The sequence below is a fragment of the Rutilus rutilus genome, assembly GCF_951802725.1.
Source record: "Rutilus rutilus genome assembly, chromosome: 25".
In the NCBI taxonomy this organism is placed as follows: Eukaryota; Metazoa; Chordata; class Actinopteri; order Cypriniformes; family Leuciscidae; genus Rutilus; species Rutilus rutilus.
Genome location: NC_140229.1, coordinates 18,146,741 through 18,163,588, shown reverse-complemented (window position 1 = coordinate 18,163,588; position 16,848 = coordinate 18,146,741). Strand labels below are relative to the sequence as shown.

Below are 16,848 nucleotides of genomic sequence, written 5' to 3'. Positions count from 1 at the left end.
GACCTCAATGAATCATCAGGAGCCACGTGTATTCATTTTGTTTTGCCTGTATAGGATTTTTTTTACTCTTAAAGTGACGGTAGCCATTGACTTGCATTATATAAATCACCAAGGACTACGGTTTCAGCTAAAAATCTTCTTTACTGACCTACTGAAGACAAAAAGACACCTACATCTTGGATGGCCTGAGGATGAGTAAATTAAAGGGTTAGTTCACCCAAAAATGAAAATTATGTCATTAATGACTCACCCTCATGTCGTTCCAAGCCCGTAAGACCTCCGTTCATCTTCGGAACACAGCTTAAGATATTTTAGATTTAGTCCGAGAGCTTTCTGTTCCTCCATTGAAAATGTATGTGCCTACTGTCCATGTCCAGAAAGGTAATAAAGACATCATCAAAGTAGTCCATGTGACATCAGTGGGTTAGTTAGAATTTTTTGAAGCATTGAAAATGCATTTTGGTCCAAAACTAACAAAAACTACGACTTTATTCAGCATTGTATTCTCTTCCGGGTCTGTTGTCAATCCGCGTTCACGACTCAGCAGTGATGCTGCTGACGTAAGACGCTGTGGTTGTTTTTGGCGATTAGGACATCCGCGACATGCACACTTACGCACCATTTAAAAAAATATAGCAATACCAAAATACAAACAATGTAGAATAGCTTGAATACAGCGTGCGTCTCGCTCAGACTGTAAACGAAGCTCGGGCGCACCAGATAACACGTCAGCAGCGTCTTACGTCAGCAGCGTCACTGCGGAGTCGTGAACGCGGATTGACAACAGACCCGGAAGAGAATACAATGCTGAATAAAGTCGTAGTTTTTGTTAGTTTTGGACCAAAATGCATTTTCAATGCTTCAAAAAATTCTAACTAACCCACTGATGTCACATGGTCTACTTTGATGATGTCTTTATTACCTTTCTGGACATGGACAGTATACCGTACGTACATTTTCAATGGAGGGACAGAAAGCTCTCGGACTAAATCTAAAATATCTTAAACTGTGTTCCGAAGATGAACGGAGGTTTTACGGGCTTGGAACGACATGAGGGTGAGTCATTAATGACATAATTTTCATTTTTTGGGTGAACTAACCCTTTAACAGCAAATTTTTATTTTTGGGTGAAAAGAAAATGAAACTAGGCTATCCCTTTAATGGGGTCCAACAGCATAACATTGGACCCCATTGAATTTCATTGAATGAACAAAGACATTTTTTTAATTATATTCTTTTTTGTTGAGCAGAAGAAAGAAAGTCATTCAAGTTTGGAGGGTGAGTGAAAGATGATATTTTTTTTTTTTTTTTTTTTTTGATGAACTAACAAATTCAGCAGGTGTATTTTTTATTAATCTGACAGTAATCTACACTCTTAAAAACAAAGGTTCCAAAAGGGTTTTTTTTCAGCAAAGCTTTGATGATGTTCTAATCTGAAGTTCCTTTTGTGCAATGGAAGGTTTCCATGTATTGTTAAAGGGATCATGACATGAGAAATCTAGAAATTTCTTGATCTTTTGACATCTTTGTACCATTAAACCATCGGCAAGTTTCATAGCTTAAAACGCCCACCTCAGAATAAGAAAAAGCATTGTAACCGAGCACCAAAAACCAGCTTGGTGACATCACAAAGGAAAATGTCATTTTCATATGACTGCCTCTAGAGCAAAACATCGACAAATAGTTTTATATTATTGCACCACTGGCGATCAGCCTTAAAGGAGCCGGATCATTTTTAGACAGAGGGGTTAAATATTAACATTATAAGTGAACCCCAAAGAAAATCCATGTCATGATACCTTCAAAGGTTCTTCATGGAACCAGATGCCAATAAAGAACCCTTATTTTTAAGACGTATAATAATAATAAAAAATAGAAAAAGTATGAAGACAGACAATAAGGCAGAAAATGGCCTACTTTAAAATCAGCTTTAAAAATACAAACAACCCTATAATTCTGCAGTTTACATGTTTTTCACATGCTTTGATGACTCTTTACTCCTTCACATCCATTTTGAGATTGTCATGGGAGATATTATGGTGCTCTAGATTCGACTTCGGGGGGCCAGATCTGAGCAAACAACTGCTTAGGGCTCATTTGTGATTCAAGGGCATTGCCAACTGAAATTTGAATAATGATAAAAGAGTTTTATATAAAAAATAAAATAATGGTTGTTTTCAAACCCTTTTTTCTCACCCTAGGGGTAACTTCAAACCAGCTAAGTATCCCATAACTATTCCAGACAAATTGTTTGCAAGTCTGTGACCCTCTGATGCCCCCCCAAAAACGAAATAACACCCTGCAGCATCCTGCAGTCCATGACTTTACACTCAATATTCCAAAATCATTACTTCCAAAAAAGGCCATCAATCCTCTCTCAAAAGCAAACAAATGCATTCTCACTTATGCATTGAACTTTTGTAGTAAAGATTTGTATAATAGTCTGCTTCCTCAAAAGTAAAGCACTGCATAATTCAGGATGAACTGTTACTACAAAAGCCCTTCTAAATGATAATCAATGGGTCAAATGGAGTTCAGAATAGCACCTGGCAATTTCCCAGAAATTCAACCTTTAATTTAGAAGTGTAGGATTACAACAGTTTAAGAAATCAATTGGGAAGTATACCATGATTTATCAGACACTGTATTTGAGACTTTACCTAACTGTGAATAACTTGCTCATTACGCATCCATCAGGTGTCACTCCAAAGACGGTCTAGAAATCCAAATGTCCGAAATCTAACATTAAAGATCTCTTACAAATTATCCTGACATAACTCTAATTCTACATATAACGCAAAAAAAAAAGATCAAGAGGAAAAAAGGAGGCAAGCATTTTGCTTTTTAGAAAGAACGATTTGGCCAGATATGGTTTTCTGAAGAGATGGATCTTATCAGAGTCTCTCCTGTCAAAGTAAATCACGTCAATAAAAGCTCCGGCTAACAAAGACCTGAGCAGATGAGCATAACGCTCTTCTTTCATGTGCGGAAAAGTGATTGCTTGCCTCGCGTAAACTCCACAACCACATATTGATTTCCCTTAAGTTGGGGGGGGGGGGGGGGGGGGGGGATGCAATTTCCATTATTTGGAACATTATAATGGAGAATGAAGTGAAGAGAAAAAATCTATCATAGGAGCCACAGGAGGTGCTTTCTTTTTATTCCTACAAAACCCACCATTTCTGAGATGAGGAGAAGACAGTTGATAAGTTACCAGCATCATGATACTATTGATGACATTGACTGTACTTATATGAACAAGAAAATTCTGATATTCTGATTATGCAAGTGCCATAAACATGATTGCCATAATAACAAGATTAAACCAATATTCCAGTTTCTAGACATCTTAGGAAAGCTGACATATTCCTGTATTATTCAGAACTTTTGGTCATGTAGCCTAAATGTCTTAAAAATTACAACTTAAATATGAACTCTGCATATAATGTAGCCTATAGGCTACCCAAAAACGTTATTTTATGTAGCCATATTTGTTTAAAATAACAACACTTGTGATCCAATATAGTTGAAGACCCCTTATCAGTTTCTTGACATGTATGGTGTTTAAATAATGCTCAGCTTTAGAAAGATATTCGAGATTTAGTAGCATTAAAAACGTATTTAGAATATAGTAAGTAGTAGTAGTAGTAGTAGTAGTAGTAGTAGTAATGGCAGTCGTAGTATGAGGCTAGTTATGATAATAATAAACTCAAACAAAACAAAAAAGAAAAAAAGAAAGTTGCACCTGTGCAAGTTCATGCATTTTGATGAATGAGAAATAATGAACATTTTCTTAAAAGTGAAGATAAAAGCTTACTTGTAATTCCAAACTGTATTCTCGGTGCAGGTGATCGGAACAGACGGTCATATGAGGGCTGATACAGTCCATAGAGTGTGTGTGAAGTGATGCTGAGCGTGCTGTGTGAGTGTGTGTCAGTGAGCTCCATGTTCGTCGACTGCTCAGTCTCCGCCCCCCGGCGCGCTCATTGGCTGCTGCTTCCGCCAGACATCGACAACGTGAAATCCGTGAGCAGCTGAAAATTGGAAGAACACGTGAGTTATTTAAAATGCGTTACAAAGCTTATGTTCTGTTGCAAGTTGTTATTTATTTTTGTTCAATTGATTGTAGTGTTAAGTTTGAATCCAACAATGTTCATTATGTAGGGAGATGGAAGGATAACAAAGATAAAAAAAAAGTAACAAAACAAGTAGGCTAATAAAAACTCAGTGAGTGTTTTAGCGCAATTTTCTCACGCCATGGGATCACAACACTCAAAATTCAATTTTTGAAGCATAAAGGAAAGATTTTTGATCAAATCTTTTTTTCTAATATTATTGTAAATTTTAGAAGCTATCGATTGCAATTTGTTTCAACTCGATAGCTGTTATGGTTGCCGAGAAATTTGCAAAAAAACGGATTTTTTTCTGGAATTTCCAGGAAATCCAAAATCTTTTCCTGGATTTTTTTTTGTGCGTTCCCGAGATTAGACCTTCCTTAACATAATGCCGAAAACCCGAAGTCTCTAGGTGGTCTGGTTGAGGAGTAGATATAGAAGTGCAAGATTGGTGCGCACAGACAGAACAGAAATCATGAGTTAACAATCGCAATTTTGTCCGGTGGAAAATTTCGCTAAAAAAAGATAAACACAGTTTCGGTGTGAGACGGGCGGCAGTTTGCAAACAAACTTCATGCATCCAGGCCAACAGGTGTCAGTATAAAATCCAAAACCACCGTTACTTTTATCTATTCTAGGACTGCATCCGAAATCGCATACTTCCCTAATATAGTACGTTGGCAAAAAACACTATGTGACAAAATAAGTATATCCGAATTCACAGTACACATAAAGGAGTAAGCAAAAAGTACGGGTCTGATCTAAATAATGTTAAACACAGACATATTGAGAAAATAAATGTATTTTTATTGAATTGATGATTCATTAGATGTGCAGGCTTGACTATTAACAGATTGGAAGTGTCTCTTATCAGGGTCATTCCTACTATGCAGCATCTTCATGTCCCCATGTAGCCTATGTTTTAATATTTTAAAAATAAACTCACGGTTTTAAAGCTTGATCAATTTTACCTCTTAATTTTCACCCTGTTTAGATTCCCGTTTCTATAATCATATAAATAATCAAGTTAAAGTGCATAAACCTGAAAAAAGCATGTTTCCCAAACCTTAATAAAAAATAAATAAAAAAACATTTCCTTACATTTGACACAAGCACATTTTGTAAAGTCGCAGAGTTCAACAGGTAGGCCTACTGCATAAAAAGGAATAGGCTAAAGTAAAGGAGGTGCTTCCCTCTATTGGGGATCTGGTGTAAGTGCATGGATGGAGATGATGGATGCAGCTGTGGAGTATTTCATAAATCAGTTGATTGCTTTACATATACCCTATCATTGGATATAAACATGCGGCTGTCATGTGTCATATGAGACATTGATATGTTTATAACACTTTCTACAGGCATCACAGTGACTGACTGTCTCAGTATAAAGGTCAGGCCTTGATTGTGGAAATAAGAGACTGAGAATTCCTTGAGCCAATATATCAGCCTATTGAGTGACAGTCATAAATTTGAACAAACTGTTTTTCATATGTTTCTCATGTTGAAAGAACAGCCTTGAGATTTAGAGCTGGATTTTTTTTCTCTCAATCATCAGGGAGTTTGCAGTGCCAAAACTGTATTATGGGTAAATCAGGAGAGGAAAACAAAATCCTGGAGGAAGCTTTTCCTCAGACAGGCTCCAAACCAAATGTAATAATGCAAGAAATAAAATAATAGATGAAGTAGGCCTAAAGATTAAAAAATCTTAACTTCTCTTGGTAGTGGCTAAATGTAATACGACTCCACTTTACCCCATTCTCAATTTGTCAATGTCATTAACGAAACATATGAAAAAGATGTTTTTATATCCCAGAGGTATGAGAGGCCATCAGCTGATTTATGAAATCCTTCCCTCCTGCCAAAATCTGCTCTCACCTCACAGTAGGGGTCAGGTCTGTATCTCGAGACTTGCAAGAGCAAATCAAGTCTACAACTCCCATCTCTGCCAAATCCATGATCCACGACACCCAAGCCAGTTATCATCAGTCCTGGTTATGTTAAAACTGAAATGCATGCTGTCCGGATTTAAATGCATCTGATTCAGCATTGAATTTGTGCCTGCTGTTCGAAATTAAGCGAAGATAACCATGTGCATTTGATCTAATATAACTGGAGTACAAGGTTATGAGATGCATGTGAATGCTTGGCTACACTGCATAAAAAATATTGCTGTGATTATTTATCACAACTTAAAATTCAACATTAAAAAAGAAATAATGTGTTGTTTCAACTTAAAAAATGATGTGTTCGTGCTTGACTTAAAATATTAAGTTTGGTTAACTTTAGTTAGTTAAGTTGGATATTTAAGTTATCTCAACAATTTTTTAGTTCTTATAACTATTTGCAGATGTGTCTTTAGTCTAGATTTAAACTGGGAGAGTGTGTCCGAGCCCTGAACATTATCAGGAAGTTATACCAAATATCGATACATCATGTTCTTGAAGATGTCTAAATAAACCATTCTTGAGTCATTTACTTCTATTACACAGGGCATTTCTTGGACCCAAAGTTTTGAGAAATACTACACCAGACGAGACAGCATTGCTTCACTCCCACCCGCAGGAGTTGAGAAGGCCATTAGTTTGATAAAATTGTGAGAAGTTGAGCAAAGTGAGTCAGATTGATCTGTACGGATCAGGTTTTGCTCAAACAGATCACAGTTTAGATACTTGTATGCTAATATTCTAGTTTAAAATAAACATTCATGATAACACTGGCGGACATTGAATTGGAAACAGTGATGGCACCAATAATCAGAGTCTTCGCATCCCATCTGGCAGAATTCGCAGTTGGCATGTGTGAGAACTTCACTCCAAACCCCATGTGGAAGTATGTTTACCGCAGAGCCCATCTTACCTCAGTTGCTATCCTGTGAGAGCATCATATTATTTATGGCTTTTAATAGGCTTTTTTTCTCCTCTCAAGGCTGGAGGCAAAGGAGCAAGTCTTTTTCATTCAATAAAGCTGGGAAATATGCAGCAGCAAAGCCAACAGCTGCTTCTAATGATCATCCCATAGAGTCTGGCAGTCAATGTCATCCCAGAGCACAAAGCACAGCTATTTGCTTAACCTGGATAAACCATCACTATGCTTTTGCATGAGCTGGGATTGGTCGACTTCTCCTAGGGGTTACACGCACTCGGGTTTTTGCCACTTGCCATATGGGTTTTCTTTCGAAACGTGTTCCCTGCAGATGATTTCATTATGGGTTGAATCAACTCGAAATGACGTCAAAACAAAAGGTTGTGGGGGTCTTCAAATGTAACTAAACAGTTTTAAAGGAATGTTCCTGGTTCAGTTCAAGTTAAGATCTATGGCCAACATCTGTGGCATGCTGTCGATTACAACAGACAATAGACTCTTCCCTCAGTTTGTAAAATCACGCAAAAATGCACTTACAAGTCTCTATGGGACACGACATTCTAGAAGGTCCAAAAACTTGTATTTAACTTAAGTTATTAATACTATTATATTAATTTGCCTATTAACAATATTCAAGAGGGTATATACAAACATCACTGGGAGAATTGTCTTTTTTTTTTTTTTTATGTCATGAAAAAACTCATTTCAAATGATGTAGCATTCTGTGATTGAAATGATGTTGGTAGAAATGACATATTAAACATTTTTGTGTCAGCTCCTTTCTCTGCTAAGGCTAAGTTTGAAGCATTTTATGTCTCCTAAATGCACACACACACCAAAAAATTCACCTTTTTTGCATAATTTGACAAAAACAGCTTGATTGGAAATTACTTTTTATTTACAGTTGTAATCAAAATGTTTCAACCCCCATTGCAAATCAGGTTTATTGGCAAAATTTTCAGACATTCAGCTGTTTGCAATGAACAAATCAAACAAAAATAACTGACTTAGCTCAACACAACAAATGTTTAAAATTCCCCAAACTCAACTGAAAATGCGACTTTTAATGACTTCTGCAGTCTCAAAATCATTCAACCCCTTCATGGCAAGCATGTTTAGTATTTAGTAGAACACCCTTTGCTGCTATGACCTGCTGCAAACGAGATGTATGACCAGACACCAGCTTCTGGCAGCGTTTCATGAGCAATGGCCTCCAGTTCAGTAATATTCTTGAGTTTACGTGCTGCAACCACCTTCTTCAAATCCCACCAGAGATTTTCTATAGGGTTCAAGTCAGGTGACTGTGATGGCAACTGTAAAATATCCACAGACCTTCTGCAACCAAACCTTTGAGCTATGCTTAGGATTATTGTCCTGTTGGAAGGTCCAATGACTCCAAAGCTTCAGCTTCCTCACTGACGGCATGTCGTTTTCTCCTATGATTTCCTGAGACTTAAATGAATCCATCTTGCCTTCCACACGCAGCAGGTTTCCAGTGCCAGAGGATGCAAAGCAGCTGCAGAGCATCACCGAGCACCAGCAAGCTTAACTGTTCTTTTCAGCAAAGGCTTCATTCTTCTTCCTCCACACATCCCGCTGATCCATAGGGCCGAAAAGTTCCAGTTTTGTTTCATCGCTCCACAGAACAGAATCCCAAAACTTCTGTGACTTATTTATGTGATTTTGAGCAAATTGGGACCACATTTTTGGGTCAGTAGTGGTGTACATCTTGGAGTTCTGGCATGGAAACCGCATGCGTTTAGTACACGCCTTACTGTGGAAGCTGAAACCTCAGTGCTTGTTGCCACCAAGTCGCTCGAGGGTTTTTCTGAACCTTCCTTCTCAGAATTCTGGTTGCAGGAGTTGATAGTTGAATCATTTTGAGACTACAGAAGTCATTAAAGTGGCATTTTAAGTTGAATTTGGGGAAACCACTTGAAACATTTGTTGTGTTGAGCTATTTCAATTACTTGTTTGATTTGTTAATAGCAAACAGCTGAAAGTCTACATTTTGTCAATAAACCTGATTTGCAATTACGACTGTATTTATTTATTCACACAATAAATATTGGAAATTTTGAATAGTTTATTTTACTCTTTGGGAAGCCAATTTCCATCACACAAAAAAGATGGCATAGTTATGAGATTAAAAACTTGAAATTATGGCAGTTGAAATTGAGATAAAAAAAGTAATAATTAAGACATAAAAAGTCAAATGATGAGACTTGTATTGACTTTATAATTATATGCGAAATTATGAGTTAAAAAGTTACAATCTTTGCGAGCTTTCACTCTTTATTTTTCCACACGTAAACATGTCCGTGTAATGCTCTTTAAAAGCAGCACCTGTGTGTTCAGACTAGAATGATTTCATGGCAGATTCATTGGCATATAGGCATGTTGTCAACACCTGCACTATCTGAATCTGATGCTATCTCTGTTGCACACTTTATGATGCTGGGAATGTAAACAGGTGTAGTGCCAAAGGCAATATGAGACGCACACATTTACATCACTGAGAGTAATGTGCTCTTACACTTACAAGAGGTATCCGGTCAACATCTTTCAACGGCTCTGATTTGCTGACATTGAATTTCTTAGAATCCTGCATGGCTCTGATGACATATGCAGTGCTTTACTGAAATAATGTACACTGAAATCAGATGAATGTAAGTGAGCATCTTGATACCGTTGAAGAGCAGTATGCATCGTTACTGCAAAATTAGGTTATTTGAAGTCTAGGCCTGTTAGAGCATGATAGTAGATAACAGATCTTACTGCTTCACAGCTCATCAGCAGCAAATAAGGGCTTTTAAACCCTATCAAGGTGATCACTGATTGGCGGGCATTACAACACAGATGTTTTCTCGGGAAAACGCCCTCAGTCAAAAACCATGCAGTTTGCTTTTCTTGAGTTGACGTGCACCAAAAAGCTTTGAATAACCATGATTGCGTCACAGCCATCAACCATGATTTGTATACTTGGAGGCATGCTAGTCATCAGGGGGAGTGACATTCTCTCTCTGGAAAGCATTTGATTGGCCAAAAATCTGTGTAGTACAGGACGAGTCATCAATATGTTTGGTCCAATTTCCATGAAGTCTGTCAAGTTGAAATGTGTATGTCAAAGTTGTCAGAAGTACATTAAAACTTTCATTATTTAGCTGCATATTCTTTTTTGCTTTTCTAAGCCATTAATTGGGAATAACTGTCTAGATTGACTTTCTTTCCAGAAAGCACAAGGAGGTAGTTGCCTGTGGAAATTTGGTTACAATTTTTTTTTTTAAATCCAGGAGCATTTTTTTACAATATTTATTTGTTTGTTTATTTATAGAAAATCCTCTTAGATCTTTTATTATCGTTTATAATTTATAATATAATTTTTTGGCTTTGACATGAAAATATATAATTAAGTGTCCTCATGAAAAAACAAGAGGGAAAACTCATGCCAGCTTTCATCAGGAGAGCTGGGAGAGAAAAATGTCCAAATCTCTCCCTGCATCCAAAACAAACATCTCTGACTATACAAGATAAACACTTTGGCTGTTTGCTTACACAGGGCACTTGCGGTGTCCAAAATTTCTCTACTCTGATCTCAGTTCGTAGTGATTATGACGCAGTTATTTCACTGCATGTGCTTGTTATAAATCTGGACTACTTGGCAGGTCACAAATGACTGCTACTTGTCTTTTTAATATATTAATGATTTATAACTACTTAAAGCAGTCACTAATGCACAATATCTAAGAAAGAATCCAGTGCAGTCAAATATATTAAAAATATTTTCTGTTTTAATGTTGAATGATTACAGTGCATTGTGCAAGTCCTCAGAAATGCTATACCTTACACTTCATGATTAACTGTGATCGGCATCCTACGCAAGCCAAACAAACTGTCAAAAAAAGTGTCCCTTTATTGTTTAAGGTGCATGTATTACGTATTTTACTAAATAGGCTAGTAATAACTGACAGTTCTGATGAATATTATAAAACATAAACATTATGAACAGATTGTATGAATAGATATTAATCCAACTTGAAAATGTCAAGATATAACGAAATGCAGTGTTTGCAAAAGCAAAACTCAACTGACTTGCAGCATAATGAAATGTAAATAACTGTGAATATTGTTTTGTATTTTGCATTGAATAGACATGGTCAAGAACATTTTGAATTTGAACTAAATTGCACTTGTTTGCATGTGTTCAGACATTTATTGGGCAAACAAACTCTTTTAAAACTGACTAGTTGGATCGGTTTCTTTCCATACTGTAAGGCAAAATGTATTATAATGCTATAATGACAAGATTAGTTACCAAATGATCAAAAATCACTTGAACACTGCCGCATAAGTTGGACATGTATGGCTTTTAAGTTTTTTAAGGGCCTTCTTAAATTCTTTGCTAGATTTGTCCCACTTGTGAATGCCTGTCAAAATATACTGTGAGCCCACCCCACGACCCATGATTAAGTAGTTGCTCCCTAAGTTCTCCAGTTGTTGGCACGGACAGTCTGCCCCATTTTTCAAGTAAAGGACAAGCTTCTTTAGGTCCTGCTTTTTCAGAGTTCCAAGCTTCACATGCTTCCTCTTTTTCTGTAGAATGATTTTTCGGTCCAAGTTCTCTATTTTGACTTCCTTAATCTTCGTCTTGATTGCTACAAAAAGAAAAATGTAGATTTTAGATTTTCACAAGTCATTAATGTTCATGAAGGTTTAAATGAGACAATGTCATTGCACACCAATGAAGTCATGAATAAATCTAGAAGATTAATGTAATGTCTAAAACACTTATGCGAGTTTAAACCTTTATTTAAAACATTCAAGTACTGATGGAAAATACAAATATTTAAAGTATTTTTGCTTAAGGTCATTGTTGTATTTCTTTGCCATGGAGATGTTGAACACTTGGCTGTTTTTCATCATCTGTTTTCACATTTAAGCCAAGAACTCACTATAGTTTATGTCTTTCAGATGCTATTCTGTGCTAATTATGCAAAGCTGGATGGTGCAATGTGTTGTATCGCAATATCGTTCAGGGTGAGTGAGGATACGATTCTTGAATATGAATCAAATTCTAAATCCAACCAAGATCAATAAAGAGATGGACTATTTCTCCCAAACTTTCCCTGTTAGTAATGTTAAAACTAAATGGGTCTTATTACCGATCCCTGAGGCACTCCTCAAATCACTGGCTATTCAAACACAGCATTATGACAGAATTTGCCAGGGGTGTCAAACTCAGCTCCTGTCTTTAAGGATGAAGTCCTTCAGGATTATTCGAAAACTATAGGTATACAGGTATGTGTTGGAGCAGGTTTGGAAATAAACTCTGTGGTACTCCAGGAGCTGTTGCTCTACAACATCATCCAGTGAGTTGCAAAATTTTCTTATTCCCTGGAGCTCTATTTTGACAAAATACATCATATGGTGTACTTTCATCAATGAATGAGAATGTACTTTCGTCAAACACTCTGGTGCGGTGGATGGAAAAAGAAAATAGACAGCCAGCGATACAAACTACATCAAGTTTTCCATTGATATCTCTCCAAAAGTTATTAATGTGTTGCAGTTATACCTTCAACATAAAACAAGCATTCATTTAACACAAGCACAATGTAGAAAACAAACAAACAGGTAACGTAAAAATGTGCTTGGTTACAAACAACAAAAGTAACTTTCAGGCTCAGTTTCAGATCGGATAGAAATAGCTCCCTGAATAAGGTAACAACTGCACATTTTCATTTTCACATTTTACAGCGTTGAGACACATAGCTTGAAATACAGTCATCCTATAATGACTAGAAAAAAGCCTTTGTTGGGTCGGTGCTTGATAGCTTGCCATAAAAATAAAAGGTCCCATGAAATTCTTGCCAACGGCAAGCTTCCTGTCTTTGACAACATCTCAGACCCTGAAAAAAGAGACTTGCTGGATTCTGACCACATCACTGGTTCTTAGAAACTGCATTTGCAATGGAAGAAGTAGCTCTGCTTTTTATAAATCCAAAATATCTCCATTTGCGGTTGAAATCTAATAATCCACTGTCAGGATATGTGGTTCGACAAAAAATCTAGACATGAAATATACAAGGAGGTTTAACCATGTCAAGTTGCATTTAAAAACAAAACAATGGGAATGGAATAACAAAAAAAGACCATTCAGTTGTAAACAATACTGGACACACAATAGTCTCAAGAGAGAAATAGATTTAAGGAGTGCAAATCCAGACAGTAATATAAAAAAAAAAAAAATCAGGCAACAATATTATTGGAAACAAATGTGTGGGTTAAAACCCTGGACCTGAACGGAATCACAATGATGGGAATCAGGCGATCGGATTTTATTCTCTTGAAGTCATTAGGCTCTTGCCAGTAAATGAGGTGTTTTGAAATCACTTGCATTAGTAGCAGAATGCTGAAAAGTGTTGGGAGAAAGATTTGGTTTTCAGTGCATGTAAAGATCTATGCCAAAACTCTTCACATCTGAAGCGTATTTCAATATGTTTTAGCCAGATTTCCATGATAGTCTATAAAATACCTCATTTTCAAAAATGTTTTGAACCAGTCTTTGACTTTGTAGGCTGTTTCAACCGTAAGAACAGCATGTTGATAGTAGTTAGGAAAAATATACAGCCACATCCACTTTCCCATTTCTCTCTTGTCGGTAAAGACAACAGACATTACTTGCATGGTGTTTTTCCTAGTCAAAGGCAATACATTCATGTTTTAATTATAGCAACTTGACAGGAAAATCTTACTGATTGAGGTTATCATTTAATGTTATTTATGTTGAATGCATTGTATTCATATTTTTTAAACACGAATACAACACATAAATGATTCTTTACCGAATTCACTGCCACACATGTGTTCCAGAATTGCGTCTGAGTTCATCTCATTGTCACACTGCGGACATACACCTAGAAAAGGAGAAAAAACGATTCAATCCAAATGTCCTGCCATATGCAAGCAATAATGCTTGTAAATGTAAAAGCATCATACACCAGAAACCTAACAACATTTAATAATAACATTCTTCGTCATCATTGTGTTGTTTTGTTTATATGTTGAGTATAAGTTTGAGAAAAAGAACTATGAGGCTCCAAATGACCAAATAACAAACCGAGAGAAATCAGCCTCTTTGTTTCCATCCATTTAACCTCTTTATCACTGCAGCTTATGATTTTGGCACCTCTTAAAAATAGGGATGATATATCCATATCGGTATCTGCCGACATGTCAATTTTTAATATTATCGTTATCGGCCGATAAGAACATTTGGCCGATATAATAAAGCCGATGAATAATGGATTATTTCGTTCAGCTGAGACACTTCAGATGTTCACCATCATGGTTTTGAATTGCTTGAAATATGATTGGAATCACTTCAAATATGGAAAATACAGATAAGTGTGCAGGCTACATAAAATTATAATGACAACATTGTTATTTTGTGCTTAAGAAATTACTTTTAATGGAGAGACTTCTTTTAATTTTTTAATCAGGCTCTCTAAAATTATATAAAAATTTAGATTTAGATTTATCAGCCAATAAATTGGTTATTGGCTTAAAATAACTATTGTTATCGTATCGGCCACATTTTTTAAGCATTTTTAAGTTATCTATGTTAAGTTTAGTCTATGTTAAATGTAATCTATGTTAAGTGAGAACTATTACTAAATTAATAATGTCTCATTTTAGAAACTTTATTTGTTTAAAATGCATCACAAACACATCTGCTTTAAAATCAAACGTTTTGACACCTATTGATTATTGATAATATATTATTACAGAATCAATAGGTGTCAAAACATAAATGTAAAAAAAATTCAAATGTTAGAATAGTAGTAGAATAATAACAAAATGTAAAAAAAAATAAAAAAAATAATAGTAGGCTATGCTCTTTTCATTGGCATCTGTGGTTTCGTGAAGAAAATTGAACATCTATGGAATAATCTTTCCACTCCACAAAAGGTTCTAGTGGTATTAGAGGTCCTTTAGCTTTTTTAAATGTTCTTAAATCATGGTTCTTTTAATAACTGCTCACTGTAGGTTCTTTGTGGAACCAAAATTGGTTATTTTATGGCATAACTGCCAAAAAAAAGTTTCGGAAGAATATTAGACAAAGTAGGCCTATATATGTTACCGTATATAATACACACCTGGGGATTTGTCCATATCATCGCTGTTTGTGTTGTTCATGGCAATGCACACGTCGCCCACGGGAAACTTGTCACATTTGAGCATTTCAGGCCAAGGGAACCCGAACGACTGCATAATAGGGGTACAACTGTCTCTGACAGCCTCGCAAAGCCAGCGGCACGGATATAGGGGTCTTTCGAGACACACTGGGGCGAACAGCGAGCAGAGTAACACTTGCGTGCCGGGGTGACAGGCTTTGTGCACCAGAGGAACCCAGCTGCCCGCTTGCTGCTTCACCTCCGCTATGGTTTCATGCTCAAGCAAATTTGGAAGCAGCATCTGATTGTAACCCACATTAAAACACAACCTCAGGTCCTCGGGAATGTCCATGCATTGTGGGCTTCTGCCGTAATTATCCGATTTCCAGACGTAGTACTCATCATACTCGGTAGCACTGAGCAAAGGGAGGAAGAGGACTGCAGCGATGAAGACCCACAGCTTGGGGAGAAGGTTCTTCATGGCTCGAGGGAGAAGTAGGCTATAGTATCGATAACAGTTATATCCAGCACCTGCGTTGCACTGTTCAGATTTCAGAAGAATGTATTAGCATTAGTATCTATGCATGAACTGGTTTCTTTGACGTCCTCGTTCTCCTCAGTCCTGATGAAAGTGTCGCGCGCTGCCGTTCGTTTGCCCAGCGCGAGAGCAGTTATGAATGCGAAAGGTGAAACAACCAATAGTAATGCAACCGGCTTGGCATAACGGGAAGATTGCTCAACGTGCCTGACAAATGTTTTTCAGGCAAGAGGAAAATAAATTAGGCTATTTAATTAACCCCTTCACGTCTAAAAACAGACTAACGGAATTAACAAAATTATGTAACAGTTAGCTTGTCGTTTTAATGCAATAGCCTAAGCCTACATAGCCAACAGATCATCCTCTTGATACCAGTAGGTTATTAGATATAAAGAACTTGAATGGCTATATGTCCCAATTCACGAACGAATCGTTCTTTTGAATCGAATCTTTTTAATGAACAGGTTAGGCTATAGGCTACTTGTTCTCGGTTCTCACACATGAATCAAACTTTATTCAAATAATTGATTTTGCTTCATATAGTCAGTTGTGTGAGTGAATCGGGGTTATTATTGGTAGTTTTATATTTTTTTATTGAAATTAAAATAAAGTTTACTTTAATAAAATAAAATATTTACAAAAAAGTTACTTTATCTCAGTTAGTTGCCTAGGAACCATTTATCATTTCCATTTACCCTGATAACATAGCTACAAGTTGTAGCTATGTTATCAGGGTAAATAATGCCTACAACTAAAACTGAAATAAAAATGAATCAAATCTATAGTTTCAGACATATTTAAAAAAGAAACAGCTACATTTGTTAAAGGGGCTTCGGGTTGAAAAGCTCTTGTGTAACAGACTAATAAAATGAAAGTGAAAATGGCTGTACATGGACTGTGTCAGTGGTGCATCTGTAAAATGTCTGATCTAATTAAAAGTTTCACAGGCTGATTTATTACAGTGTTTGTCAAGTTGGTCAAAGCAAGCTGGCTCCTCTGCTACAAAGACACATTATTTAGAGTTTACAATGAAGCATCTGCGACTTTTGGCTCGGTTTCTGGGACTGGGATGCAGATGCTTTCGAAATGCATTTGCTTTTTATGCTGAATAACTTCAGCCATCACAAACATCAGTGTGTGCATTTCCTCTATCACA

The 16,848-nt window shown here is 36.5% G+C and overlaps 2 protein-coding genes across 4 annotated transcripts in view; both read right to left on the bottom strand.

Annotated features, from left to right (window-relative positions):
- Window positions 1–3,926, bottom strand: part of zmat4b (zinc finger, matrin-type 4b) — a 40,583-nt gene extending 36,657 nt beyond the window's left edge. For 2 of the 3 annotated variants that reach the window (XM_084400231.1, XM_084400230.1), the window contains exon 1: window positions 3,818–3,920. In XM_084400231.1, the coding sequence (XP_084256357.1) occupies window positions 3,818–3,889 (72 nt within the window). In that variant the 5' untranslated portion in view covers window positions 3,890–3,920. Of the gene's footprint in view, window positions 1–3,817 lie in introns of all 3 variants that reach the window. The other variant, XM_084400232.1, reaches the window with a different exon arrangement.
- A 6,826-nt stretch (window positions 3,927–10,752) lies between these two features.
- On the bottom strand, window positions 10,753–16,137 carry sfrp1b (secreted frizzled-related protein 1b). Its single transcript, XM_084399947.1, has 3 exons — window positions 15,137–16,137; window positions 13,823–13,894; window positions 10,753–11,632 (listed from the first exon to the last, which is right to left on the bottom strand). Exons 1-3 carry the CDS (start codon window positions 15,633–15,635, stop codon window positions 11,307–11,309), a joined length of 897 nt encoding a protein of 298 aa, XP_084256073.1. The 5' UTR covers window positions 15,636–16,137; the 3' UTR covers window positions 10,753–11,306.
- Between the last annotated feature and the right edge of the window lie 711 nt (window positions 16,138–16,848).